General features: G+C 51.6%; 1 protein-coding gene across 3 annotated transcripts in view; it reads right to left on the minus strand.

Annotated features, from left to right (window-relative positions):
• Positions 1-1,559: 1,559 nt before the first annotated feature.
• The window catches only part of LOC144177798 (uncharacterized), a 126,964-nt gene continuing 103,044 nt past the window's right edge, over positions 1,560-25,479 (minus strand). For 2 of the 3 annotated variants that reach the window (XM_077705367.1, XM_077705366.1), the window contains 4 exons: positions 23,680-23,971; positions 22,850-22,975; positions 21,211-22,354; positions 1,560-1,814 (listed from right to left, as the gene is read on the minus strand). In XM_077705367.1, coding sequence (XP_077561493.1) covers positions 21,922-22,354; positions 22,850-22,975; positions 23,680-23,971 — 851 coding nt within the window. In that variant the 3' untranslated portion in view covers positions 1,560-1,814; positions 21,211-21,921. Of the gene's footprint in view, positions 1,815-6,460; positions 6,569-21,210; positions 22,355-22,849; positions 22,976-23,679; positions 23,972-25,479 lie in introns of all 3 variants that reach the window. The other variant, XM_077705369.1, reaches the window with a different exon arrangement.

Consider the following 25,479-nt stretch of genomic DNA (forward strand, 5'->3'; position numbering starts at 1 on the left):
CCAACCACCTTATCCTTGCTGGATAAGATGGTTGGGTTTGATCTTATCTGACTGTGAATGCATGCAGCACCGCAAGCATGAGTCCTTGATTGTCCTAGGCCCTTGGTGTTCACTTCCGGTTTCCGTATAAGTTAGTGACCAAAGAAATGGGGCTTACAAGTAGTGGAGGACCACCAGTGACAGTAGCACGCTAGGCCAATATCTTCAGTGGCCTTGCAGCTTCCTAAGCTGTGCTTCAGCTAAACATCTCGCATCACTTAGTCCGCTTACCTGTCTCTCTTCTGCCGAGTAATTTTATTAAGTCTTTTACCTTTATCACCAAAATCTGATGGTACCGAGAACACAAGAATGCCTTATTCCGAAACAATAATGGAAAGCAGGGCATGACAATGGTCAGTCAACGAGGAAAAGATTTCAGGCAGTCTTTTCCTACAGGATGGCATCCTATGTTCTAACAGGATGGCAAGAACTAATGAAAAGCTAATGGCGGAATAAACCATAACTGGAATGCGTTCCTATTCCGTTCTGACGCCCACGTTCCTGTTGACGTTTAGGTCTGACATCCCCGCAGTTTATTCGTTATAACCCTCTCCCCGTAATTCTTTTGTGTATATAGAGGTTGTAATTAACTTGGGCGTAGCTTAAGCCGCACTTGCAGTAAACGCTTTAAGAATGCTTTGCCTTGCTAGAACCATGACAGCAAATGGGATATCCAAGCAGGCATTGCCATTTTTCATTTTCTACCACTAATATCAATCTTTGAGTCTGTGAAGACGCACATTCTACGCAATGCGCTCAACCTATTCGTACACTTTGCGCGACCGATAAGAACAAAAAAACCGTACTTGGTAATTTCAGGGCCAAAATGCGAGCCTTCTCCCTATTCGATCGCCTTTTCTAAATCTTCTACCGTTATGACATGGTTCATTCAGTGCAAATAGAATCTTGAGGTAATATACCAACGGTAAGCGAACTTACTCACTACCTGTGGCTAACTTGACACCAGCGACTCATTGGTACATTGATTTGAAAAATTCGATTACTTTTTTACAGGCGCTCAAAGCTACAACATCGCTAACCGTCCATTTCAAAGAAAGTTCCCATTTATGCTTTCGCAACAGATGTAAGCTTACGTCTATGTGGTGAAATTGCGCAACCTTAATATCACACGCTTCTGACGTGAGACAAAGTGACCGTAGAAATGGGCGAAGAACACACTCCGCAAAAAAAAAAAGAAAGAAAGAGTATGGGGATATTTTTCTAACGAGCACAAGCTACATATCACAAGGGCGTCCATTTGTGAGGAGCGGTTTGTGATCGGCAGCTGACTTTCTTCCGAACGCAGAAAAAAGGCCCCGACCAATTACGAACGACTTTCTCTCCCTACCGAACAGCTTTCTGAGCCTTACGCCTGAGCTTTCGTTGCGACAAAAAGACTCGTTTAGCAGCCGAAAGCGTTCTCGTTTGCTGGCGCGTACAAACTTTTTTTTTTTTTTCGGTCTCAGCAGGGAGCCGTTCCACCGGCTCGTTACCGGCAAAGGAGGCAGTCAGACAGAATGTCGGGGTAATGACTGTACACGTTCTTTTTAATGCTTCCAATAGGCAGCGCCACTCTGTCACTCGGCGCATATTTACAGTCGACACGGTGGCGGGCTGCGCGCATACTTTACAGGGACTCTATGTACACAGGTATGTATAAGGACTTGAGTCGACACGAAGACCAGAGCAGCCGAAGAACTCGGGGGCGTCGTCTGACTTGAGGCCGCCGGTGTCGTTCATCGGGAAGGGAGGGGGAGACTAGCCGTGTTGTATACCTGCGGGAGAGATATGAAAGAAACAAGAAGAATGACAAGAGGGTCAGCTTTGGTGTCGACAAGTATAACATGCTGAAAAGTAGTCGAATACAGCCAATACGGATGCTGTATTCCACAATTTTAACGACAATGTCATGTTTTCTGTTTAGCATGGCTTCCAAATATCGTAAAAAGGAAAGGAGGCAATATATTTTTTGATGTTTTGGCTCCCAACAGCTGGTTTACAATGCGCGTAAAACATCGCATTCGACGTGCACGCCGATTCTAACCAATGGTTAATCGATATCAGAAGTGACGCTTCCTCTCAGTGGATTGATCAACAGACTAGATGTGCTTATTTCGCATATCAAGTTAACTGGAACGAGAAAATAATGAACCCATGATCGCAGTTATCCGCCTATCTATGAACAATAAGTTCTTTGTGAAAGGCGACGACCATTTGGGAGGTCATTCTGTTGAACTTGAAAGCGAAGCCCATCAGTGTGGATGTTCCACAAGATACAATTTCTTCTTCTATTCTTTTTTCTTGTCGGCTGCTGAAATTGTAAGCTCGCCTGAGCATCTTGGCCGCAAACTAGTCAAAACGAGAAACGTAAACATCACGACATCAGCCAATCAGACAGATGCCCGCCACTTCCACGGCTTTGTCGATCGACGGCAAGCTTTTACATTTCGCTCGTACAAGTTTCAAGTGGCGCAACAGCACCCAATCTCTTTTAAACGCAACTGTACTCACGAAATACGATACGGAGCGCTCATTCGCTGCAGCCGTGCACGGCCGAGCAGCGTTTACAGCACGCCTCGCACCAGCCCCGGCGATCGACGTTGTATTATGCGTTGCTCAGCTTATACGCGAACTATATTGAGCACGCTTCCAACAGACCGGCCCTTAGTGTGCATTTGCGCGCTCTAAAACATTCAATGTTGACTGAACCAGTCACCACGCACCGAAAGCCCATTGCGCGAAAATTCGTTCCCCCCGCCCCCCTCCGAAAAAGCCGCCGGTGCGCGCGCCTGCCTGCACAAGTGTACGGTTTCAAGCCGTTTTTATTTCTACCCGTGCCGAATGGCTCGCTAGTGCGCCTTTTCGAGTCGCCGTACATTTCATTCGCTTTCAGCTTTCGGTCGGTCGCAAATACGCAATATTTTATCTCCACTAAGTGCTTTCAAGCCTCGTACAAAAAGCTCGCACTCTCTCTTTCACAAAAAACCAAAGGGCACTTTGTCTCGCCTCGCTGCTACACGGCGAAGGGGACTCGCTCCATTCCTCCTCCTTTCCCGCCCTTTTTTTTTTTCTATTTTCCTTCGTTCGCGGCTGCGTGTGTGTATAGTGCACACCATCTCGCGATTCACGGCTACTGCATTTACTCCTCTCGCCGTCGCCTTCTGTCGCTAGCCCCATCTCCTCCCACTCCCTTCATCGTCGCCGCATTCCCAGGTTGAGCTTTCGCGCGTTTCCCTTTCATTTCCCGCGCTTTTTTGCGCGCGCTCTCTCTTCCTCCGCTGCGCGGCATTTACTTCCCATTTGCTCCCCTTTCGTTCGCACTTTTGCCCCGCAGTCACAAAGGGACTGTAGAGCGGCGGCGGCGGCGCGATCCTTCCCCCCTCCTCGCGCCCGCCAGAAGCATCGGACACGGCCGTGCCACCGGTGCGTATGGGCTGTACGGCAGCGCGCGGGCAGGACTGATGGCAGGGCGTCCCATTAAATTTTTATACATCCAGTTCGTGTTCCTAATGGAAAACACTTGTCCGTCCGTCGGTTCGGGCCCCCCATTAAAAAGCCACTAATGCGTTCTATCAAGAATTTCTCCGAAATCGATTCAGACCTGACCGTAAAAAAGTGCTGCAGCTCTTCCTCCTTTCAGCCACTTTTATCTCTCTCCCTATCTCTCCCTCTCTCTCGGTCTCTCTTTCCCGCGGATTCCCCTCTCTTTCGATACCTCTGCCTATCGCTTCCCGCTCCTCTTCCGTTTCAACTCCCCGCTTCACCAGGACCACTTTAGATGGCTTCTATCCAGTGGCTTTGACGACACACGCACAAAAACGGCGGAATAAAATTGCTGTGCCCGTAAGCGCGGAAATAACTCTGCAGTCGAGGAGGAAAAGGGGAGAGGGCTGCCAACACGTCTTCGCTTGTTGCTTGCTGTCGAACCGGTGGCGCTAGTATCAGAACATGTATATCTCCCACCCCTTATATATGCCCTTTTTCTGTTGTTTGTTTTGGGTTTAAACAGGATGCCACTCTTATACCAGACATTGGTGGTACACGCTGAGCTGCTGAGGAGATGGACACTCCCTATGAAGTGCTTTAAGGTTGAACTGTTCCCGTATCTTCGCGTTCGCAAAGATTTAAAAGTGGGGCTATAAATGCGGACAAGGAATGCACATCACTGAAGGGTTAGGCGCCGCGCCCCCACACCCTAGTTTTTTCAGCTGGCTGATAGCACGAACTTAGGGCGTCGTTGAAGACGTTTGAGAGAGTCATCAGTTACTTTTATCTATCGATGTATTGCCTGCATCGGAATAATCACCCATCTCGGGTTGCCAGGGTGTACAAAGACCCATTAGTGAATTAGTTAAGTGCCAGAAGTTTGCGCGTTTCTTATCAGGAGCCTGAAAATCAAAAGGTAGCTCGTCCCATTACGATGGACCCTTAAAGCAGTGGAAGCTTAGTATTCGCAGCGTGGCTTCCGAGTTTCTCTTACAGCCTTTTCAGTGGATCAGTGCGGGATAATCCGCGAGTAGTTCAAGGGCCGCCTTCGTATCGGAATGAACACATGGGCAAAAAAAAAAAGAGAAACATCAATCTGCCACTCGAGCAGTTCGCGGCAGTCCAGAACTGTAAACCGATGATCCTTACTTGACAATTGGTTTATAGTGTTATGACGTAGAGTAACTTCACAGCTGTATACCCTATTTACGTTTCTTGTGTCAAAGAAAGAAGCCGTTGTAATAAGTATTACCCGGCAATGCATTGAAAACGTCATATTTCTCTGAACGTTCAGCTGAGGTAAACGAAGAGATACGCAAATGAAATGGCTTCTTGGAATTGTGATCCCTCTTCTTGTTAGTCCGAAGTTTAAAATTGGAGCTCTGGCACCGTAAAAAAATAAGGGCTTCTGGTGCTTCCTTGGTCTTTGCTTTTATATCCCGACTAACGTTGCCGTGTTTTCACCACAAAAGTAGGCGGGCAAGAGAGCGAAACTATAGTTTCTCCGTAATTTTTATTAAAAAAAATACTCGATAACTCTTCGTGAGATTTTACTAATGAAATGGTGTGCATCCGGACCTCATTTTCTAGCAGTCAGGCGAGCATGACTCATGTTTACTTTTAAATGAACAATCCAACAGCCATTTCGCTGTTACGTCAACAGACGTGTGTGCAAGGTGCATATTTGACAATGGTCACGGCGTCAAATTTAGAGCGCTTGAAAGAAAGGCTTGTTCTCGGACAGCCTTCGTTGCGTCTGCCTGGCGTAATAGCGACCAGAAAGTTGAATGAGGCCCGCAACCATTCAAATCTTTTATCAGTACTATTTCGGGGTTATCTTTGGGAGTGCGGAGTACCATTTGGGAGTACTATTTGCGAGTGCGGACTAATATTTCGGTATGCTATTTGCGAGTGCGGAGCAACGGCTTACAGAAGGCGCGGTATTACCTTCGCGAGACTGAAAACAATCTATTGGAAACGCAATGATTAGTAGAAACCGTGTCCTTTAATCGAGGAAGAGCAGCAGCCCGAGTCTTTCAAGAGCCTGCGAACACCGATGGCGATCTCCTGATGATGAAAGACGATGCAGTGATGATAAATACATCCAGAAAATCTAGGTATAAATAATGGCGCTCGCAGTTTTTCGCCGACGCTCACAATAAATGTAGCAACTTCGCAAAGCTGCACACATACTTTCGCTGTACATTTCCTTCCATAAGCCAGACCAGGACTCCAGATTTTTCTTGTCTCCCCCAAATTGCGTATCGCGCGGAGAAATCCCACGCCCTTCCCGCAACTCCATTTCCCAAGTACGGCCTTCCTTTTGACGTCACCGGCTCATCTCGATAGACCATCACGTCGGCACGCTTTATACTACATCACACCCGACTCCGAAATGCCGCCCCATCAAACATCCCCTCGCGCATCGGAACCGGCTGTCTTTCTTCTCGGCTCCTGCCCGCCGTATTGGCGCTATCCCAGACCACCGCTTGTACGAGGAGGGCCGAGATAGGGGCGCGACCTTTCAACCTTCGAACCGATGTCCGCGACGAGTTCTTGACCGCGTGTGTGTGTGTGTGTGTGTGTGTAGACGAGCGGCCATCTCTCCGGGGAAGAGACGGCTGGGATCACGTAGGCAGGATACGAGACGCCGGTGCAAACGGACGCCGCTGGATCGATGCTTTTAACGGCGGGCTCCGGAAGATTGTTTCTCGCCGATAAGCGGCTTGCCCGGGCGCGTCACGTAATGAGGAAGCCATTAATGGCCCCGGTGACTCGACGAGGGAGAGGGCGCGACGAGAGAGGAGGTTCGATGCAGCGTCTGAAGCGGACGCACGCTACAAAATGACGCCGGTGTGTGTTATTCGTGCGGTACAGAAACTGGGTCAGACACGCGGGGCACAGCGTCACTTTGGAGTGCACCGATTCGACTTACGGGAAGTAAATTTGGAGGTAGGAACGGGTCAGGTGATAGCGAGTGGGTTCGAGGCTGGACATTTATAAACGTCTCGTTGGCGTGAAGGTGCCCGAAGTCATTGGAGTCCTGCGAGCAATATGGTCTGAATGAACAACAACAACAACAAAAAAAAAAAAGCTTTCGCATGAGGTCAAGGTGTGAGCACAAAGTAATGTTCCTACTAGTCACTAACGTTATATTCTAGCCACGGATATAGCGATAAAGAAAAAAAAGGAACGCGAACAAGTTGTTTCCTGTGCTTCTGCAGGCAGACTTCGATTTCTCATCACGGCGGTCTTATTTCGTCTTCCACGCGCAATAGTTCCCTTATCCCAGGCTGTGGACGCCGAGAACCGGGCGGATGCCCTGTGCCAGCAACTCGACTCAAAGCATTCGCATCTTTCGCAAGAACGCTATCCGATTATTGAAGCTGAACTGGACGTTGCTAGGCTAGATGCGCTAAAGCGTCCATACATACCACGTTTCTGGTAAAACAAAAGCAAGAAAACCCTAACGACTGCACGTGCATTGAGGCCAAACGAACAGTGTGTGGCTGTTGCCTTGGTTAAATAACCTTTTTTCTATCTTGTTTATGGCGACGGGGGTGTAGGGATGGGGGGGGTGGCTGGGAAATCTATTAACTGCGAGAGCAGAGAATTGGGGAAAAAAGAAAAAATGTACGAAAACTGGGTCAGGCATCACTCCAATATAGCCCCACATCGTGTTCTTAATTACAGATTCAATAATAGCCTGTCAGACGCTTTTGGAAACTGTGTCACAGACATGCCGTCAAATTTAGTGCTCCGCAGCGACCATATTTAACACGGGCACAAACGGCTAACTGCGCCTGTAATTGGACCTTTTTTTCTTTCCTGCCACCGCAGCTGTCAATTTGAAAAGGTGCAGCAAAAGAATTACGACCAAAAAAAAAAAAATAATGCAAACTGATAAACTAAAAAAAGAAACAATTATCCCCATTAATTTCTGTTCGTATTTAGGCATTACGCGAGCCCTGCTCCCATCATCTTTGCGCTGTTGGCTGGCGTGCCGTTCGCGAATTGCGCTGTTTTCGTAAGCAGGTCATTAGAGCACCCCCGTCGCGCAAGTCCGCCGTCCTCGGCGCGGGTAAGCATTCGTGCAATCATGCCGTTTTCCCGTGCCTCCTATACACAACAAAGGCCTGTCGCATTCCGCTGTCTCCCTCTCTCCCCCCTTCTTCAATGCCGTGCTTTAGACCCCACACGTCACACTTCTGTCACGAATGACGTTTCCCTATACCGCCCAATCACGACGTCGGACCGACGCGACCACACCCCTTACGTTCACGCAATTCGGAGGCCGTTCTTCGTACGGGTTGCCCGTTTCTGATTAAGGCGGGAAAAACAAAAGAAGGACGCCAGAAAAAAAGCCTTTCTTCCCGACAGCTGGTGCTGCTGCATCGCCTGGATACGGAGCAGCGGCGGCGGCGAGAAGACGAAGCAATCAGGCAAGCAAGCGTCCAAATAGGAGCTGGCCGGCGTCCAATGGAGGAGCGCCAAGTGGCAATCAGTCGCCGAGTGACCAGGGCCTCGCCTGGAGCGACCGCAGATTAACTGGGCCTCTATCTTATTTCACGTGCGAGCGAGCGAGCGAGCCCCGGGCGGCCCTGAGGGGGAGAGAAGCGGCGCGGCGCGGGGGGAGAGGGCGGTACGGCGGCCGCCGGCGGCGCCGCTGCCGCTTGATTGGATTGGCTGCCGAGGACCGCGGCACGCCAATCAAACGCCGCTAATTAAAGTTCAGTCGCGGAAAGGGAGCACAACAAAAGAAGGAAGGGGAGGCCTGGCGCTGTGGCGCAGCGGGGGGAAACGAGCACCCTCGGTCGGGCGCGAGCAAATTGGACTGGGAACTTTTTTGGACGAAACGGGGAATTGCATCGCAGATTGGACTCTGTACACCCCCCCCCCCCCCCCCTTGCCCCCTCTCTCCCCCCCTACACCTCCTCGAACCCGTGTGAAGCTGCGCCTGTGGCTTCTCGTTTTCTCTACGACGGTGGTAGGGGCAACGGAAAGTTCTCTTTTCCATCCCGAATCGTAACTCGTCATCCTTCTTTTTTCTAAACTCCGGGACACCCCTCGGCCGGGCCCCCCTCAACCCCATTCCCAGGCTTGTTCTCGCTTCTCACACTCTCGACTCTCGCCCGTCCCTCGCTGTGTGCTCTGGTTTGAGGCAACCTCATTAGCACGGCAGAGCGCTCATGGGTATAAGAGACGCGCAATAACGTACCGCGGACCGGGCAATGGAAGAAAGCGAGGCAAACGTTTGCGCGGTGGAAGTTTTGAGCAATTTGTGCTCCCTTTCGCTGCATTTGTGATGCCAGAAGGCAGATACGTCGACTACGCAACGTCGGCCAGGGCAGTGTACTATAAACTTCGGAAAGAGATAATGGAGCACAAATAGTTTAGAAAGTAGGGAACATAAGGAGGATATACGGTAGCCACTACGGAGTTTACAAATCGACTGTCGTTACTATATGGAATCGACCAAGCAAGCCGCCTGTGGAAAGCCTTGGTTGTCCTTCGCGACGTCGAGAAGCAACACCGGTGTCAAGTGATACCTGATCAGTAAGCGAGTGGTTGTCCAGCATGTTCAGTGCATGGGGCAGTTGGAGCCTATGAGACATGCAAAACAGGGTGAGCGTATAGCGTTCCTTGATCCGCGACATGAAGGAAACATGCCAATATGGTCTGCTACGACCCGAAATGAAATTCTTCTTTGTGGGCAGCAGTGTTTTCGCTTACTGGCCTAGTTTTCGAATATGCTCTCTCTCTCTCTCTCTCTCTCTCTCTCTCTCTCTCTCTCTCTCTCTCTCTCTCTCTCTCTCTCTCTCTCTCTCTCTCTCTCTCTCTCTCTCTCTCGTTGAAATGGGACACAGCGCCACCCGTGAAGGCTGTGTAATAGAACATTGAGCACTTTCTGTACACGAAATAATACATTATCGCTCACCTGGCGGCCGAACAAGTCCAGCGCGTGTCGTTCTCCGACAAATTGAACAATAGCATCGAAATTGAACTTGTTTATCGAATACTATGTATATGATCCTGTGCGTGCGAGGCAACCAACTTTTAATTTTCATTTCCAAACTGATTTTATTAAATTGGGCGCATCCGTGAGTGCATGAATGTCCTTGCGCGTGTCTAAATGTGTGCGTGTGTGCGCATGCGAGCGTGTGCTGCAGGGTTCGAGTAAGGTTGTTCGGCATTTGTATAACCGGCGAGCGGGACGTAAGTCCATAATTTTCTCACTATTCTAAAAAAAAGACTTGTTTTGTAGCAACCAAGACACTAAAGACAAAGTTTTACGCTGGAGCGAATGCTTGGGCAAGTTGGTACGATAAGAAACCCAACACCAGGAGAGGAGAGGGCACTCGCACGGCGGTGACTAACAAATGAAAGTTCGCCGTAAGATTACACGCGCAGTTTTCTAAGGCAAGCTCGTTAAATGAGGGCAATTCGGAAGTCCTTACGATTATTATTACGCTCCGCTGTGGCAATCATTTCTCTATTCCAGTTATGCAAAGCCAGCGGAACGAAGCGAGAAGATGCAGCCCGAGAAGTAGCGGAAGCAGAGGTTAACGAAGTAGAGAAGACAGCGGGAGCCAAACAAGGTACTAGCACAAAAGCAGCCCCTCATTCTTCTCCGTTTCGTCATCACGCGGCTAACGGTTCTGACTTTACCTCATTACCGGACGGCTCGGGCAAAGAGGGACTCCTCCGGTAATTGCTCCCTTTGTTGGCACGCACGAGAGCTAGCGGGAACAAAAATAATGCCACTGAGGGATAGAGAGAGAGAGAGAAAGAGAGAGAGAGAGAGAGAGAGAGAGAGAGCGTAAGAGGGGAATGGGGAAAGAAGGGAAGATAGAAAGGGGAGGAGTAAACGAGAGTTAGAGCTGCTTATATACGCGGCGGTACCGGTTTCTCGACCACGACGACGTTGATGCCGCGTGCACCGCGCTAGGCTCGCCCTTCGGTCCGTCCCGTTTTCCGGTCCAGAGAAACGGGAAGGTATAGGGAAGCAGCGCGTTCACGGCTCGATCGCGCACATGCAAGCGCGGAGAAGAGCGGCGCGGAATCATCCGGATTAAGCGCGTCCCCCTCCTCTTCCTCATCGCCCGCAATTGCGCGCGGTGAGGACCAGAGGCATTCCGGCGCGTCCTTCTATTTCACGTCTGAGCGACCGACCAAAGACGCGCGCGGCGCGTCCGCTGATTGGATTCCTGGCGCGGCAACACCGTCAGCAAAGCGCGCGCTTTCCCCGAGAGCAGCCATTCTTCTCTCGTCGCGCGAGCGCCGCTAATTAAACGGCCCCCCTCCCCGCCCGGGCGCCCACGCGCGCACCTACTCCTCCTCCTCCTCTTCTGCTCGGTCCGGCGATGCTCCGCACTATTACAAGTACGCCCCATCCCCGAAAAATCAACACCGCGGCGTCGTCTCTCGTCAGGGCCGAATCCACCGCCCCCTCTAACGAAATTGGTGCCCTCGGCCGTCAGGCGCCGCTGCCCAGAGGAGAAGCCCACTTGCGCGGCGCGCGCGCGCGCCTAGCGCTAAAGTGAGCCCGCCCGATAGGAGGAACGCCGCCACTGCATTACGCATGTCTCAGCGCCTTCCGCTTCCTTCTGTCTATTTTCCTCACATCGGGTGGCCCGTTTCCGGGCCGAATACGGCACGTCGTCGTAGTAGTCGTTGTCAGCTAAAACGAAACGCGGCTAGATGGCGAGGGGAGGAGGGCGGGGCCGCGCGTGGCGGAATGGCCCGGAAGAGCGCGAGATGCTGCGGCCGGCCTTCGTAGCTGCTGCCCACTGCCCGAAGACCACGAGACGCAGCAGTGCGGCTCGTTCGCAACGACAAGCGACGATTTATGGGCGCGATACATATTAATTTGGCCGCTCCGGCGGATATATGAGCTCTCGCGACCGGGATTACAGCTCTCGGAGAGATTGGTATTGCCTCTCGTGTCGGCCCGGGGCTTTGGGCCTGCGGCCTCGAGCTAGCCGAGTTCGAGCAGCGCCAGCAGAGCTTTCGGTAGGCGCGGGGCTGAAGCCGCAGTGCTGCGGCGTCGTCGTTTCGTCCCTCGCCCCGCCAGCGCTAAAGGCGCCCTCGAGTTGCGGCGAGACCGTAATTTATTGCGGTTCCGCTGGGCTGTTAGCACCGAAGCTCGGCCTCGCTCCGTCGCCCCGGCCCCTTCTTCCTTTACGCGCCCACGAAGATGCGCAGGTAACGAACGCTTCTCGCGGCAGTTCGTTGCGGTGCTGTATTATTGCCCACATCGTCTTCGCGGGGATATTTTGGGGGAAGTGGATCGCTGACTCACTCGGTTGGCCCAGTAGATGCGAGATACTCGCGAACGCAAAGAAAAGAAGCTTGTGTGCGTATGTCTTGGATGAAGAAGGTGCCAGCTGGTCAAATATACATTGCCTATGGTTGTGCTGACGGGTTTATAATACGTATGACTCAGCAGCAATTTTTTACAATTTTTTGTTACAATTTTAGTTGTGTTTTGCTTTTTTTTTGTACGAACGATGGGTGATCTCGAGCGATGATAGTAGCTGTGTGCCTTTTTTTTTCTGTACACTTCAGTCAGCTGTAAAAAAATGATAAAAAGGAACAGTTAACATTTCGCCGTTTTTTTTTTCCTTTTCATGACGTTTCTGAATGAATTATTACAACCTAGTGATTCAAATTCCAACTTGGATTCATTTTTGGCTGACGTAAACGATATTGGCTTGAGCCATTTAGTCTGAAATATCTCAAGCGGCATGCCGATTCTCATTAAGCATGCAAAGGCTGGTTCTAGCCCTCCCCCACCCTCCCCCCGCCCAAGATAAATTACCAGTAATGACTTGCTCTCTCTCTCTCTCTGTTTGCGCATAAGCCATAATACTTATCAACTCTGTGTGCATTTAGTCACTCGCTACATAGCGGCTTTTCACCAATTCGGTAGTATGAATGGAAATAACATATCTATGTAATTTTCGCATGAATGCTCATTGCGTCTCAATTTTTTCATTCGCGCGCGTCATTCTGCAGTATTCAGGTGTCACCTCATACCTGACACTGAATTCGGAGCTCGAGAGGGGTTCAGAAAATTTAACACCCCCCCCCCCCTTCCTTGAATTCCAGCGTTATCAGGGACAAATAAGGAGCTCATGATATGTGTGTCTGATAGGTCCCAGGGGAACGACAAGCTCCGAGCAGTGGGCGGCCTTACAAACGCTTAAATTACCACAAAACTGGTCTAACGTAGCAGTCTCCCCATCGATAAGCACACGACAATGGTTTGAGCGACGAGCGGCCAGCACGCAGCCTACTCCCCCACAACCCATTGCAGGACACTGTCGTAATCGGGTAAGCAGACAGATGTGCTCAGTTACGTTCGTACAACGCGACGTTTCGCACGGGGATAAAAATAGACAAACGCCAGGATCGAGAAGCTCTCGAGCAGCTCTCAGATCTACGCGTATCAGCACCGCTCACAGCGCCGCAAAATGCGGCTGCAGGCGGCGCAGAACGAGAGAGCCCATCGAACACCGTCATCCGAATTACTCACATCGCTCCGTCGCTGTCACGAGCGGACGCCGCCTTTGGCCCCGAGGTCCGCAGCGGCACCCGCCCTCCCTTTTACCCCTGCGCGCTCGTTAGCCCCCCGCTCGGCAACAGCAGGCGAACGGGCCGGAGGTACCGCAATTAGGCTATCAGGGCGCGAGCATCTCCGGCCACCCTCGACAAGGTATACACACCGCGCAGGAAGCGACGCGGCTCGCATACTGATGGCCGCGCGGCGGAACGCGGAGAGAGCCGCGCCACGATAAGCTCCACACTCTCACCCCCGAGTCGTCAGCGCCGACGTCGACAACGCCGCGCCGGTTCACGAAACAAGCAAGTATACAGCCGTAAATGGAAGAGGCAGGGCGCGGACAAGGCGCAATGCTGTTTCTTTCTTCGGATGCCGCGCGCGACGAGATGCTGTCCGTTCGCTTCGGTCTCCGCCTGAGAGGGACCACGCGCCCTACAACTTAGCCGAGCTGCACGGGACGGCCGTGCTTCTTTCGTCGCGGCGGCCTGCCGTAATGCACTCCGCGGAGAAAGAAGGAACGAGGGCCGGAGGCGGCGCTGTGAGGGTCCTCCCAGCATATAGACGCTCTTGTTTGAGCTCCATAATGGATTCCATTAGAAGCCTTTCCGGTCCGGGTTGCCTGCTGCTGTTAGTGCTGTTACACGCGAAGCAACTTTGCGAGAAACGTAAAAAAAAAAAAAGAGTGTAGGAGGCAAAGCGCGTACTTGGGGAGCCGCCGCCACTCTTCGCCTCCTCCTAATGTATAAAGAGATATACAGGCCGCCGCCGCCGCGCTATACCTTTCAAGTTAATGGCTGCGCGCGCGAGCGCGCGCGCGCGTGTGAGTGAGTGCGGCGGTGTCCCGTTAAGGGCGCGAGCGAGGACAACTTCCTCCCGAGCGCACTGCCCTTTCCTTCGGGCGCAGGAAACAAAGCTTTCAGCCACTGCGCTGCCAGCATTTCCTGGGACCTGCCTTGCCTCAACGCGCCGCCTCCCGTAGAAGGCTCGCGTAAAGGGCTGCTGCTGCTTTTTGGCGCAACTCGGGTCTCATCTCTTCAGGCCGACCCAAGATGCTCTGCTCTATACAAGGCTCCAAAGAGCGAGTTTATGCTACCGGACGAGGAAAACTCCACAGGCTCCATCAACATTTGCTTTTCCTCGCGGGCATGTCTTCCACTGCACACAAGCGCCGTTGCAAGAGAAAAGCCGCAGCAGTGAGTCTGCGCGTCGTTCTCCGCAATGCACTAGGAAGTCGTTCGGTTAAGTCTTTTCACTCACTTATACGGTACCCTCCAACGCAATGGACCCGGAGCTGTGGAGTGCGAAGTGGTGAATGTTTAACGTTGCGTCAGCAGAGCAGGCTACGTGCCCTTTTAGAACCTCGAAAGCTGAATGCAGATACATGCAGCCATCAGAAACACACGACTGAATCTCGCAGTTGTTTTTTGCAGCCCGCCGCTTTTTCGCTTAAAAGGCGGATCTGTCCATTTTCCATGTTCCCAAACTTAGTAGAATAGCTGTTTTTAGCTGACAGCTGTGCTCCTTGAGCTACCAGAGGCCCTTGGGGTGAGACCATTGCGGTGAGATCAGTGTCTTACACGAGCGTATCGAATTTATTTACAAGCGGTTAGCTCAATCTAGAATGAACACAGATCGGCAGCCTAAGTCACTCTAAGGACGTCGCTACTTAAAAATGCCTGGCGACACTTGATGCGGACTACTTAAATATCGCTCTAGAATTCAGACAGAGGCTAGTGGGGAGGCTTTTCTGCACAGATATTGGTTTCCCGTTTAACACGAGAGGAGCCGGTGAAGTACTAGTGTGTTAACCAGTGCACCAAGACAATTTTTTTTTTTACATTTTGGGCGTGGCGTACGCGGAAACGTGAAAAGTGACGTGATAGTTAGCTTAGTGTTAGCACACACACTGTTTCATTTTTGTGATGAGGAATGGAAGGACCCACAACACCTAATCAGGGACGCCTTAGCAGGGCAGAAACGCAGAGGTCACCGCAGCAAAAAGAAAATAAGATGAAAGGAACACCGTTATCTTTCCGTCGCAAAACCCGAAGTGAAGGGCCCGATTCACGGGATCACAGTGCGGTAAACGCTCTCAGTAAGCCTTCTAACGACCACCTGCGGCAATATGAGAATGATGCAAAGTACGAATATTTGTTCACGAGAAACGGGTACTCGGATTAATGTGCTCTCTGCTCTTCAAAGTGACACCTTTGGAACTACACAGCCCGTACTTTACCCAAGCGAAATAATTCATTCCCCAATCCCGAAGCAGGACTTAAAGCGCAAGTTTCAGAAGGCATACGAGTGCGTAAACACACTGCAGTCGCCATCGCCGCTTTTCTGGAGCAACCGCTGCACATGAACCAGCTTCCACACACTCGCGCCGTCCACCTTCCTATTCAAAAGCACCTCCTCCGTTCCTTTCTAAGCCATGCTTCACTGAAGGCCTTTGTAAGTTGGGGGGAAAGCCGACTTAACGTGAGAGTACACGCTGCGCCAAGTGTAAAGAACGTGGAATTTTTATGAGAGCATTACGACAAAAAATTGAGACCGCTGTTTTTGTACGTACTATGAGCGCAGGGACGGCACGTCCTTTCACGGGGGAGTGGTAGAGAAGCAAAAATGAAGCGGTGTAAGAGCACTGCAACGCAAGAGCAAGAAAAGTTGTGGCTGCCTGTATGAAGTTAAATTGAGATGCCTAGTACCTTCTACACACATTTCTGTAGGCAGTGTTATTTCCACAGCAATAACGATGATGTAAGCAAGGCCAATTCAAATTAAATCCACATACGATCACTCCCAAATAATACATGTATCGCCAGCTCTGGTAGAGCGCTCAAAAATCACTGTATTGCAGATTTTTATCTTTAGGTTGTCAAAAAGGTTAACTGTTTCTTAGTTTTTCGCAAGCGTACTTCACGTAGTATTTCGTCGACATTTTCTACACGCACGCACACGAGCCTGCTCCCTCCCCCGCCCAATCTACACCCGCACAGACACACGTACGGAAACCGAAAAAACAGTCCATCGCAGTTCAATGAGAGAACCGGACGCACGGGGGGCATCTTTCTCCCGCTGCTTGTCCGAGTCCCGCGGCCTGGAAGCCCTTCAATATCGGCTGCACGCAGCGGGATACGTGAGAGCGACGCCGGCATGCACTCGGCAACGAACGCGGGGCTTTCTCGATCGGCGGTCCTGATTGCGGCTCTGAGAGGTCTTCGCACGGCCACCTACGGTGATCACGGCGACAGGGCGACGAGGAGAGGGGAAGAGGAGGCGGAGGAGCAGCAGGAGGCAGAAGTGACTGAGGAGCAACAGTGGAGGGGAGAGAGAGGGGGTTGGAGCCTCATCTGCTGTGGTGTCCGCGACCCTCTCGGCCTCCCCAATCACGTCAGATGTACCCTTATGTGGAATCGAGCTGCTTTGGTAGTCGGAGCGCGTTTCGCTTCGTTAAGGGAACCCCCCACTCGCTATCGCCACCGCCGCCGAGACCTTTCTCGGATCGGAATCGAATAACGAGGACTACGAAATGCGTTTCTCGCTGCGACAGCAGCAGCAATATATACGTGCGTTGGAGGGCTGCATAACGCGACTGGAAATCGCGCTCTTTTTATCGCGGATCTGTTGCTGCTGCTGCTCCTGCCCGTTTCTCTAGCGGGGCTGATGCATTGCGCGTTTTAGAGCGGTGAAATGGTCGGCCGGTTGCGACGGAGGGACGCGTTATACACGCCGCAACGCCACTGTCGCCTCCGCAGGCTGCATTCTCTATTAGAGTTAATGGGCGCACGTTCGAACGTTCGCGGTCTCTGAGACGACTGGGAACGGACGCCGAGAGCTAATGCATTTGCAGCTCCGTCTTTTCTTTGTCTGTTATGTTTCGGGGATAATAAAATGCGACGTTTCAATTACTTCGTAACAAATATGCATTACGTCTTATCTGATGGAGGTAGCTACAGATCGCTTACTCCACAATCAACGTACCCTTTAAAAGCCCACTTTATCCTTGGTTGGGTTTTGTTCTCTGATGCTGGAAACGATATCGTAGGTGGGAGAGTCACGGCTCGTCCTCTACGTGCAGCCATTAGCCAGGGGAGAAGTTCGGTGTGCGAAGATCGCAGCCCAAGGGCTAGAGCTGCATTTCTCGTCGAACTTATTCATTTTAAATATTTACATTCATTTTAAACACAGGTTACGACTTATTTTACTATACAGTTATCTCCTTATTGCAAGGGTCTACACTGGTACGTAATCATCGCAGCATTTTCTCGTGTCCAGCCCCCTTCCAAGATCAAACGCGCGAAATGGAATCGCTGATTGGTCTAAACCCGCAAGCCAATGCGCAGCAAAGTGGAGGAGGGTAAACATCCAGGGAATTGACAAGTCATTATGATCAAACTAAAGCAAGAGCAGATGAACTCAGGGATTCACACAGAGAAATCCGTGTAACATGTGCCGTTCATAGCTAGTTCGGGTCCGCTGTAAAAAAAATGGGGCCAGCATTAAAAGGCAGTTTTGATGCAACGCAAGGTATGCAACATGGCAAAGTTTCACCTGCCACCATATCACAAAGGTGTCTCGTGAATCTTTTCTCGGTCTTTAAGGTCCCCACCAAGGGTCCCGTACAACCCAGGGATGGTGGTCAAGTTAGCTTCTCAGCTTAAGGGGGTTGAACTCGGAACAGCCACAGGCCTCAATCATTATTTTTCTGTTACTGACAGCAATTCCCCTATCGTTAGAAACAACGTCTACGGTGTCGAAGCTATACCCACGCGTGCGTGCGTGCGTGCATGGTTGCGCGTGCGTGTGTGCGCGCGCGCGTCTTTGTGAGTGCTTGTGCGTGCATGTGTGCGGATGTCTCCGTGTATGCGTGTGCGCGTGTGTGTCTGGTTATGACGATGATGATGATTGTTGGATTTTTCATGGCGCAAGGCCAGCTACGGCAAAGAGCTCCAAAAAGAAGTGGTTAACCAAAACAGTCGAAAAAGGAAGTACTAAACCGGCAAGTAAGAATAACTGGTTGTTTACGTGTTTCAACAACGAAGGTGAAAATGTGCGCTTCCATAAATACCTGAAGGGAAAAAAGCAAATGGACGTACGCAAATTCGATACCGGCAAGCAACGTACGCGCATGTTCCCTGCCGTACACAACCACGCAGAATTTAGTTTTCGTCCATGGTCCCGCTGAAGCCTGAAACCTCTCATCGCACTTTAATGAGATCCCCAACGAACAGCCAAAGAGGCAAACCTTTTAGGCGCAGCTCGAAGAGAGTGAACGAGGGGAACCCTCGTACTCTATACACGGCTGTTCAAGAGTAGAGCGCGGAGAAGAAAAAAAAAAAAAGCAGCATCTGCGAGAATCCTCGCAAACAGCGCTAATGCATCATGCGGACACCGCTCGCTTTTTAGCCGCAGGAACCTCCGCCGCGTATTTTCGAAATCCATTCCAGTTCTCTCGCGCTGAGACGCGACCCTATAGCGCACCACACCTGCCGGAGAACGCGAAGAACTCACTCGGCCCACGCACGCCTCCTCTCTCCGACAAAGTTCACGTCTGGCTTTTAAGTGACCGTCACGGGCGAAGTGTCTCTTCGGCCCCCGCACGAGGATTAGTCAACACGCAAAATGTGTAATAGAAGAGCCAAAGAAAGGGGAGGGACATAGGAGACCGCATGCGAATTTCAGAGCCCACCTATCTCCTACAGGAATACTGTGGGAGAGGGAGAGAGAGGTGGGGGAGAGAATGGGGAGGTGGGAAATAAGTGCGTCGCGTCTCTTTCTATACTCCCACGATGAAAGGAGCATTCGGGATGTAGAAAGAAAAAAAACGGGAAGGCCCGCGAGTGTACGCACACACAGGAGTATACACAGGTCTCGGCCGGCCAAGAAAGCAGCGGCGTAGGGGCGTCGCGCTTGCTTTTACCGAGAAGCGACAGAGGCAGCAAGAAGAGTGCGCCGCCGCGCGAGCACGGAGAGATGCTTTCCTTTTCGGCGCACTTAATGCGGCCGCTCTGTTGCGCGCGCGCGCGCGCGCGCGCGCACTCTCTCAGAGGCCGCGAGAGAGCCGGCGGCGGCCGCGCGAGCCCTAATGGAGAGAACGGCTCTTCCGGACCGCGTGGGGGAACGCTAAAAAGCCTTTTAAGTCCACTAAAAACCATCGTCGAGTTGTTTGTTCCAGCAGCGAGCCAGCCACCGGTTCCGCGCTGTAGCAGCGCCGTCTCCTCTCCCACGTCACCGCCGAATAGCGGCGGCCGCGCGTTCTGCTGATACTGCCACTGCCCCCGCGCCGCCCGAGTGCCACCCGCAAAAAAATGTGCGCGAGCAGTGGAAATGCGGATGACGAAAAATAGAAAGGAAGTGCGCGAGCGCTCAGCTTTCGTTCCGATGCCCCTTTTTGCGCGGTATTTCTTTTTTTTTTTTTTTTTCGCAGTGTTGCTATATGTTCTAACGCGAGAGCGTGTGCGCGCTCCGGTGCGCCGTGCCACTTAGGTAAATAAGGGAGAGTAGAGAAGTGCAGGGACGGCTAATGGACGGGCGCCGGAGAAGCGTTTTCGGCCCGGGGCGCAAATGGAAGGATCGGTTGCCTTGGGATTTGCACGCGGGCGGGACGGGGCAGCGCCGTGCGCGAGCGTCCTCGATAACCCTCCCCCTCTCCCGCCTCTTTCTCCTCTCTGCCGGACATTATATTTTTGCGCTCTCATCACTCGGCCTCCGGGATCTATACGATGGTCCTCGCGTTACCAATTTCGCGCAGTTATTTACGTCCTCCTTCTTCTTGATCGCAGAATGGCACAGCAGTACGCTCATGTGCCGTGTAAAAAAGAAAAAAAAGTCGCCTGACTCCAGTGTGCGTGCATGTGCGTGCATGTGCGTGCATGTGCGTGCAGTAGACGCCGGATTCGAATTGGGCATTTGGGCGATTTCAATCAAGGGCCGCCTAGGCGGTCTAAGCAATTAGTGGCACGGGCTTTCATTGGAATAGCGCTGTGGGAGGCTCTAAATTTGGATTCAGACCATAGAGGTCAAAAAATCTTAGGTTCGGCATTTGCTTTTTTAATTTCGTTTCATATTTTTTCCCATTTCCGTCAACAGATTAGTGCAGCCGGGGTTGCAATTTCGGAACACGAGCATAGCAACAAACTACCTTTAGAAGTCCTCATACGTGAGGCTTCAATAGTCTAGAGCAAGGGTCGGCAACCTGCGGCCAGCGGGCCGCATGCTGCCCGCGGGGCAGTATTATGCGGCTCCCAGCACGCCGTCAGAACCCCCCCCCCCCCCCCCCCCACGCTCTCCCTTTGTTACTTCCAAGCTAAAGGCCGACACGCCTGTTTTGACCTCGAATGGTCTTAGACGGGAGACAAGTGCAGAGAGTTGATCGTTTCCAGTTTGCATTATCCCCCCTCTTCACACTTAGCCAGATTATTGTCAACCATTTTCAAGTATTATCGTTAATTCGCTGAGTTATTTCTATTTGCCTGCAAAGCCCCCTCCCCCACACCCGATTCACCATCCGCCCCCCCCCCCCCCCCACCCCCCCCCCCCCTTCCGTCCTTCCAGAATCAGCTTCATGAAACTTGACCCTCCACCTCAAAAGGTTGCCGACCCCTGTTCTAGAGTCACCCATACCGATTCGAAAACGCCCTGAAAAACTTGTTTCACTGTACGCCTACCCTTTATGTGGGAAAGCCAACTTTGTGTAGTGCAGGATGGGGCCGAATGCAAGGCAAAATCAAGTTCTGTAAGAGTATTTTAACGTGAAAAATCGGCGCTCTTCGTAAACAGAACATTGCGACGGCCCACATCTTGCAATTTGATTGCCCTAAATGTAAGCAGCGCCGCCACACGAGCGCACGAACCACAACGCTTTGCAGTGTTCTGGCAGGGTATATTGTTTTCGCGCCGACGAATGGACATCCTGTTCGAGAGTAGTTGTTTTTTCCCTTTTGACATCACTCCGTACAACTAACAGTAGGAGGCGATGTCAAAGAGGAGAAGAAGGAGCCTCGGACAGGGCGACCATTCGTCGTTGTGAAAACAGGTCGCCCACTGTGTCCGTGATGTGGTAGCCAGAGCTACCAGGAGCAATAGAGAGACGTCGAAATAGTAAACAAAATGGAACCCACCATCCACAGTGGAAGAACATTGGCCGACTTTGCGTTTCACGCAGAAGACAAAATGTTCTGCCCGAAGTTTGCCGGTGCATTTCTTTAGCTTCTTCCCTCTGCTGATCTGGCATGTTCAACTGGAACTTGGATGGGGAGAGAGGACCACGAGGGGGCCCGGTGTCGCACTTTCGGTCCACTCCTCACAGCGTTGCAGTTCTGGGGTGGAGGATAAGACGATTCTAAGTGACAACAGCGACGGAAGGCGGCACAGCCAGCAAGGGGCACATGGCGCACAATGTCATCATGTCTCGCACAAGACCCATCACATGGTTCTACGCACAAACACGCACACCAGGGTTTACGCCACGAAAGTTGCTGCGCGTTCGTCCTTGACAGCAGCGGGGGAAGATTGCACTGGTGTCACTAGAACAGCTTTTAGATAAACCTCTTTTGGACGTTCCAGTGATTCCGAGGAGACCAGGTCCAGGACTGCAAAGCACATGGCCACTCGTCACTAGAACGCAGATTTTCTTCCCGTATTTTCGTGACGTCCACACAATCTTCCTAAGCACTGTTCAAGCACACAATGTCTACCCCCACGTGTGGACGCGAGCGGGTGAAGATGCCGAAGGAATCGTCGGCAAGTGCCCATTAGCTCAAGTCCTGCTTGCAGGTGAGGGCGGCGGGCCCGGCGTGGTGCTGCCGACCGCGGCCGCCTTTGTCCCTGGGTCACTTGCCGTCACTGAGCATCGAGTCGGGGCTGCCGTAGCCACTCGACGCGTCGTCTTGCACGGGCAGGCTGTCTAGCGCGTGTCGCTTCAACCGCTGCAGACTGCTGGCGTTTCCGTTGTTGCTGTTCGGGCCGCCTGTGCCACCCGGCGGCGTTCCGCCAGGCGGGTGGCTTCCGCTGTTGGTCGTCGCTCCGGGCGTTGTCCCGCTATTGCTGTTGCTTCCGGCGTTGCTGGCCTGGTGGTTGCCAGCACCGCCGCCACCACCACCCGCTCCGGACGTCGACACATTGTTGGAGTTCTGCTGTTGCTGCTGCTGGCTGTTCGGGTTGTGGCCCGGGAACGGGACGTTCTGGAAGGACAGACGCTCTTCGTAGTCGTACTCGCATAGGATCTTGTTGTCGAACAGGTAGAAACGGTCGCCGACGCAGAACCTGGGAAACGAAGGTAGAAGGGGAAAGAGCAGGCAATAATGACATTTCTTTTCCCAGATTCAAAAGGCGTCCTATACGGCACGCTGGTCACCCGGAAAGAAAAAAAAAACAGAGCCTATGCGCTAACATTGGGTTATCTTGAAGGATGGATAAGGTAAAGGGGGAATCTTCGACCTGCGCTAAAATCGCAATTTTGGCGAGAACATTACAGGTTAATGCATAAGACCTGAAATCTGGTAGGGTGTTCCTCATTAATAACTCACGTGCGGAAAGGGAGCCACACAATAAAGTTGATTATCGTGTATGTACCGTACCATGCTAACGATAGAGGCATAAGACTGCTCTTACTGCGTTCACGAGGGCTCTCAGCAAAGCATAATAAAAGCGCAGTACAGAGGATCTCTACTACTAATGGGATAGTTGGTCTTCTTGTAAGAACCAGGCAAAAACTTAACCCTCTTTACAAGCTAAGGGTCACCTTTAGTTGGGCCGTACCTGTGGTTGCAGTGCTGGCAGGCAAAACACTCCAGGTGGTACACGTTTCCCCGGGCTCTCATGACCATTTCAAAGGCTGGTATGGTTTTGTTACACGCAGAGCAAAGCCCCGTGGTTCCGAACAGCCTGTAAAAAGCAATGCAAGTGAGGAAGACGCAGTTGACTGGCTACCGCGCTTTGTCTAATGGGAATGTATCCTCACCCGCACGCATAAAATCTACACTGGTGGCAGCAGGTGACTGGGAAATGTAGTCGGTTAACATGAAAATACAATCGACCCGTCGGTACAGCGTACTAGAAGGAAGAGGTGGGTCGCGCGGGGGGAAAACCAATGGAGACCGCGGGTCCCTTCTGCGATGGAAAAGAATATAGGGAGCGCAGGCGTTCTCCAGAGAACTCTAATTGCAGCCAGCGCTCCCTATGAGTTTTTAAATCAAACTGAACAGTTATTGGACAGGTTGTTATACAACTTTGTGCCATAAAATGAAGAAGTAAGACTATTTAGGGCAATAAAAAAGGATTAATTTAACAAACAAAACTTCTGAAACAAACTGGTAAGCAGCGGCTGCCAGGGGCGCTGCTTACAGCAGGAGTTCCTCAGCAGGAATTTTCATCGCAAAAGCGATCGGCCCCGAACGACACACCATATCTTCTAGTACACTGTACCTTCGGGGTGAGCTGCAACTTCATGGCCTAAAGGTTCGTTGTTTGTTTGAACTGAACTGATCGACGTTAGGTCGGGCTGCCGTACGTTCATGTGTTGCAGCCAACTCGTTCGCCGGTCCTTGCTGCGCAAGCAGAAGCAGTAAAGAGGTAACTGCCCCGCCCACCTGAGGTAGTCCCTCTTGCAGAGGATGAGGTTGGCCTTGGTGAACAGCGTGGAGCCCACCTCCCCGAGGCGGCAGTCGCAGCAGGCGCACTTGAGGCAGTCCTCGTGCCACAACTGGTCCAGCGCCTTGAGCAAGAAGCGCTCACGAATCGGCTTCTGGCAGCCCGCGCACTCGGGCCCGGGAAGGAGACCGGACATGCCCAGCGGACCGAGACCGTTTCCCCCCTGGGCCATGCTTAGGGTTCCCGCCTGGACGACGCGCCGACCGGGAACAGACTTCATGTCCATGGAATCTGTGCACGAAACAGAGGCGGCAACGCGATGTTGTAACCAGTCACGAACGTACAGCGCAGTAACTGGAAAGAGTACATTATTCAATTCGTTCCGGCGATGAAGTGTAGGTATTCAGGTAGTTCGCATGTGGCAAAAATTAAGATCACCGTCATGTAAAAGCGCAGAGGGTGGTACTTAATATGTGGGCATTTTTAGGCCACCGGCCACTGAAACCTGTCCGTCTGTGTAACGCGTGGCCGGATGCGCTCGCTCGGGATCCAATGAGTTACGTAAAGTACTTACTAAAAGGTTCTAAGGTCTTCGTATGCTTATAAAGACGGCTCATATTGCCCCTGGAAACATATCTGCCAGACAATGCATTTGCGTCCAGTACTGAAGCCGACTTTAAAGGGCTATGTGGAGTGATTTGGTCTTTGTAAAGTTGGCTCTCTATTATTAACTTGAGCATTGAGGTGAAGCTTTGCGACAGTAGATGAGCTGCGTATAAGAGCTCAGGACTCGGCGTAACTGCGACGAGTGGGGTCAGCCCTCTTTCCAGCCCCCAAAAGAGAAAAAAAAAGCAGACACGTTGGATAGGCGAGGTGTATGAGCTGAGAAGAGCAGTAGGAAACAACGCTCACGCACTATATTCCACTTTTCCCACTTTGGACTTTCGGCAATTTTTTATAAGGAAAGTATAGAAAAGATACGGAGGCGACGCTGGAAGTAGCATTCATCGCTCTGTAGGACTGCGGCGGGGAATTCGATCAAGCACGCCATATGATAATCCCAAGGCAGAGGCGGTGTGAGCGGATGAGGTAGATGGTTGATATATACAGGTGCATCGACCCTAACTATCGGAAGTTGGGCGGCCATGTGATGCGAAGGGGAAAAAAACCAAGAAGGCTACCCGAGTACTTAAAACGGCTACAGACGTGAGGGATGAAACGCCGGGGACGAGAGAACATTCGGTGGAGGGACAAGATGAGAAACTTCAGGGCATTCAACCCATTCTAAGGAACGTGATGGGTGAGGTTGGCAGTAATATGGCAGAGGTTTTCGTCATTGGTGACATGTTGGTGGCTATTGTATTTATGACGCCCACCATGATAGCGATGATCATGAACCGGTATCTGCATTGTGCCCTTGACCACTGCAATAAATGAGAGATGAACCCTGTAACAGTGCATGGTCTCCAATGTGCAGGCCGGGCCGATAAATATGCTTCCCGAGCGCCGCTTCTATCCACGGAACAGGAAGGATAGGACGGGGCGAAACCCGTGAACAAGGGTCAGGAATTAATCTTTCGTCTAAAGCAACCACAAACGATTTTTTAAATGCAATACGGTGATAACGTTTTTTCATGGCACATTATGTGCCACTACACCATGTCATGTGCGCGCAACGTATTGCGGCTGTCGTCTCTTGGAGTACATCATTTTAGTTTACCATTTGAGGTAACAATAAGGTAGCTCGGGCTGGTTGGCTGACGCGTGCGCAAAGTAGCCGGACATTCGGAGAACGAAAA

This window comes from Haemaphysalis longicornis, unplaced genomic scaffold (genome assembly GCF_048455015.1).
Source record: "Haemaphysalis longicornis isolate Haplotype H1 unplaced genomic scaffold, Haemaphysalis longicornis Haplotype H1 scaffold_31, whole genome shotgun sequence".
Taxonomy (NCBI): Eukaryota; Metazoa; Arthropoda; class Arachnida; order Ixodida; family Ixodidae; genus Haemaphysalis; species Haemaphysalis longicornis.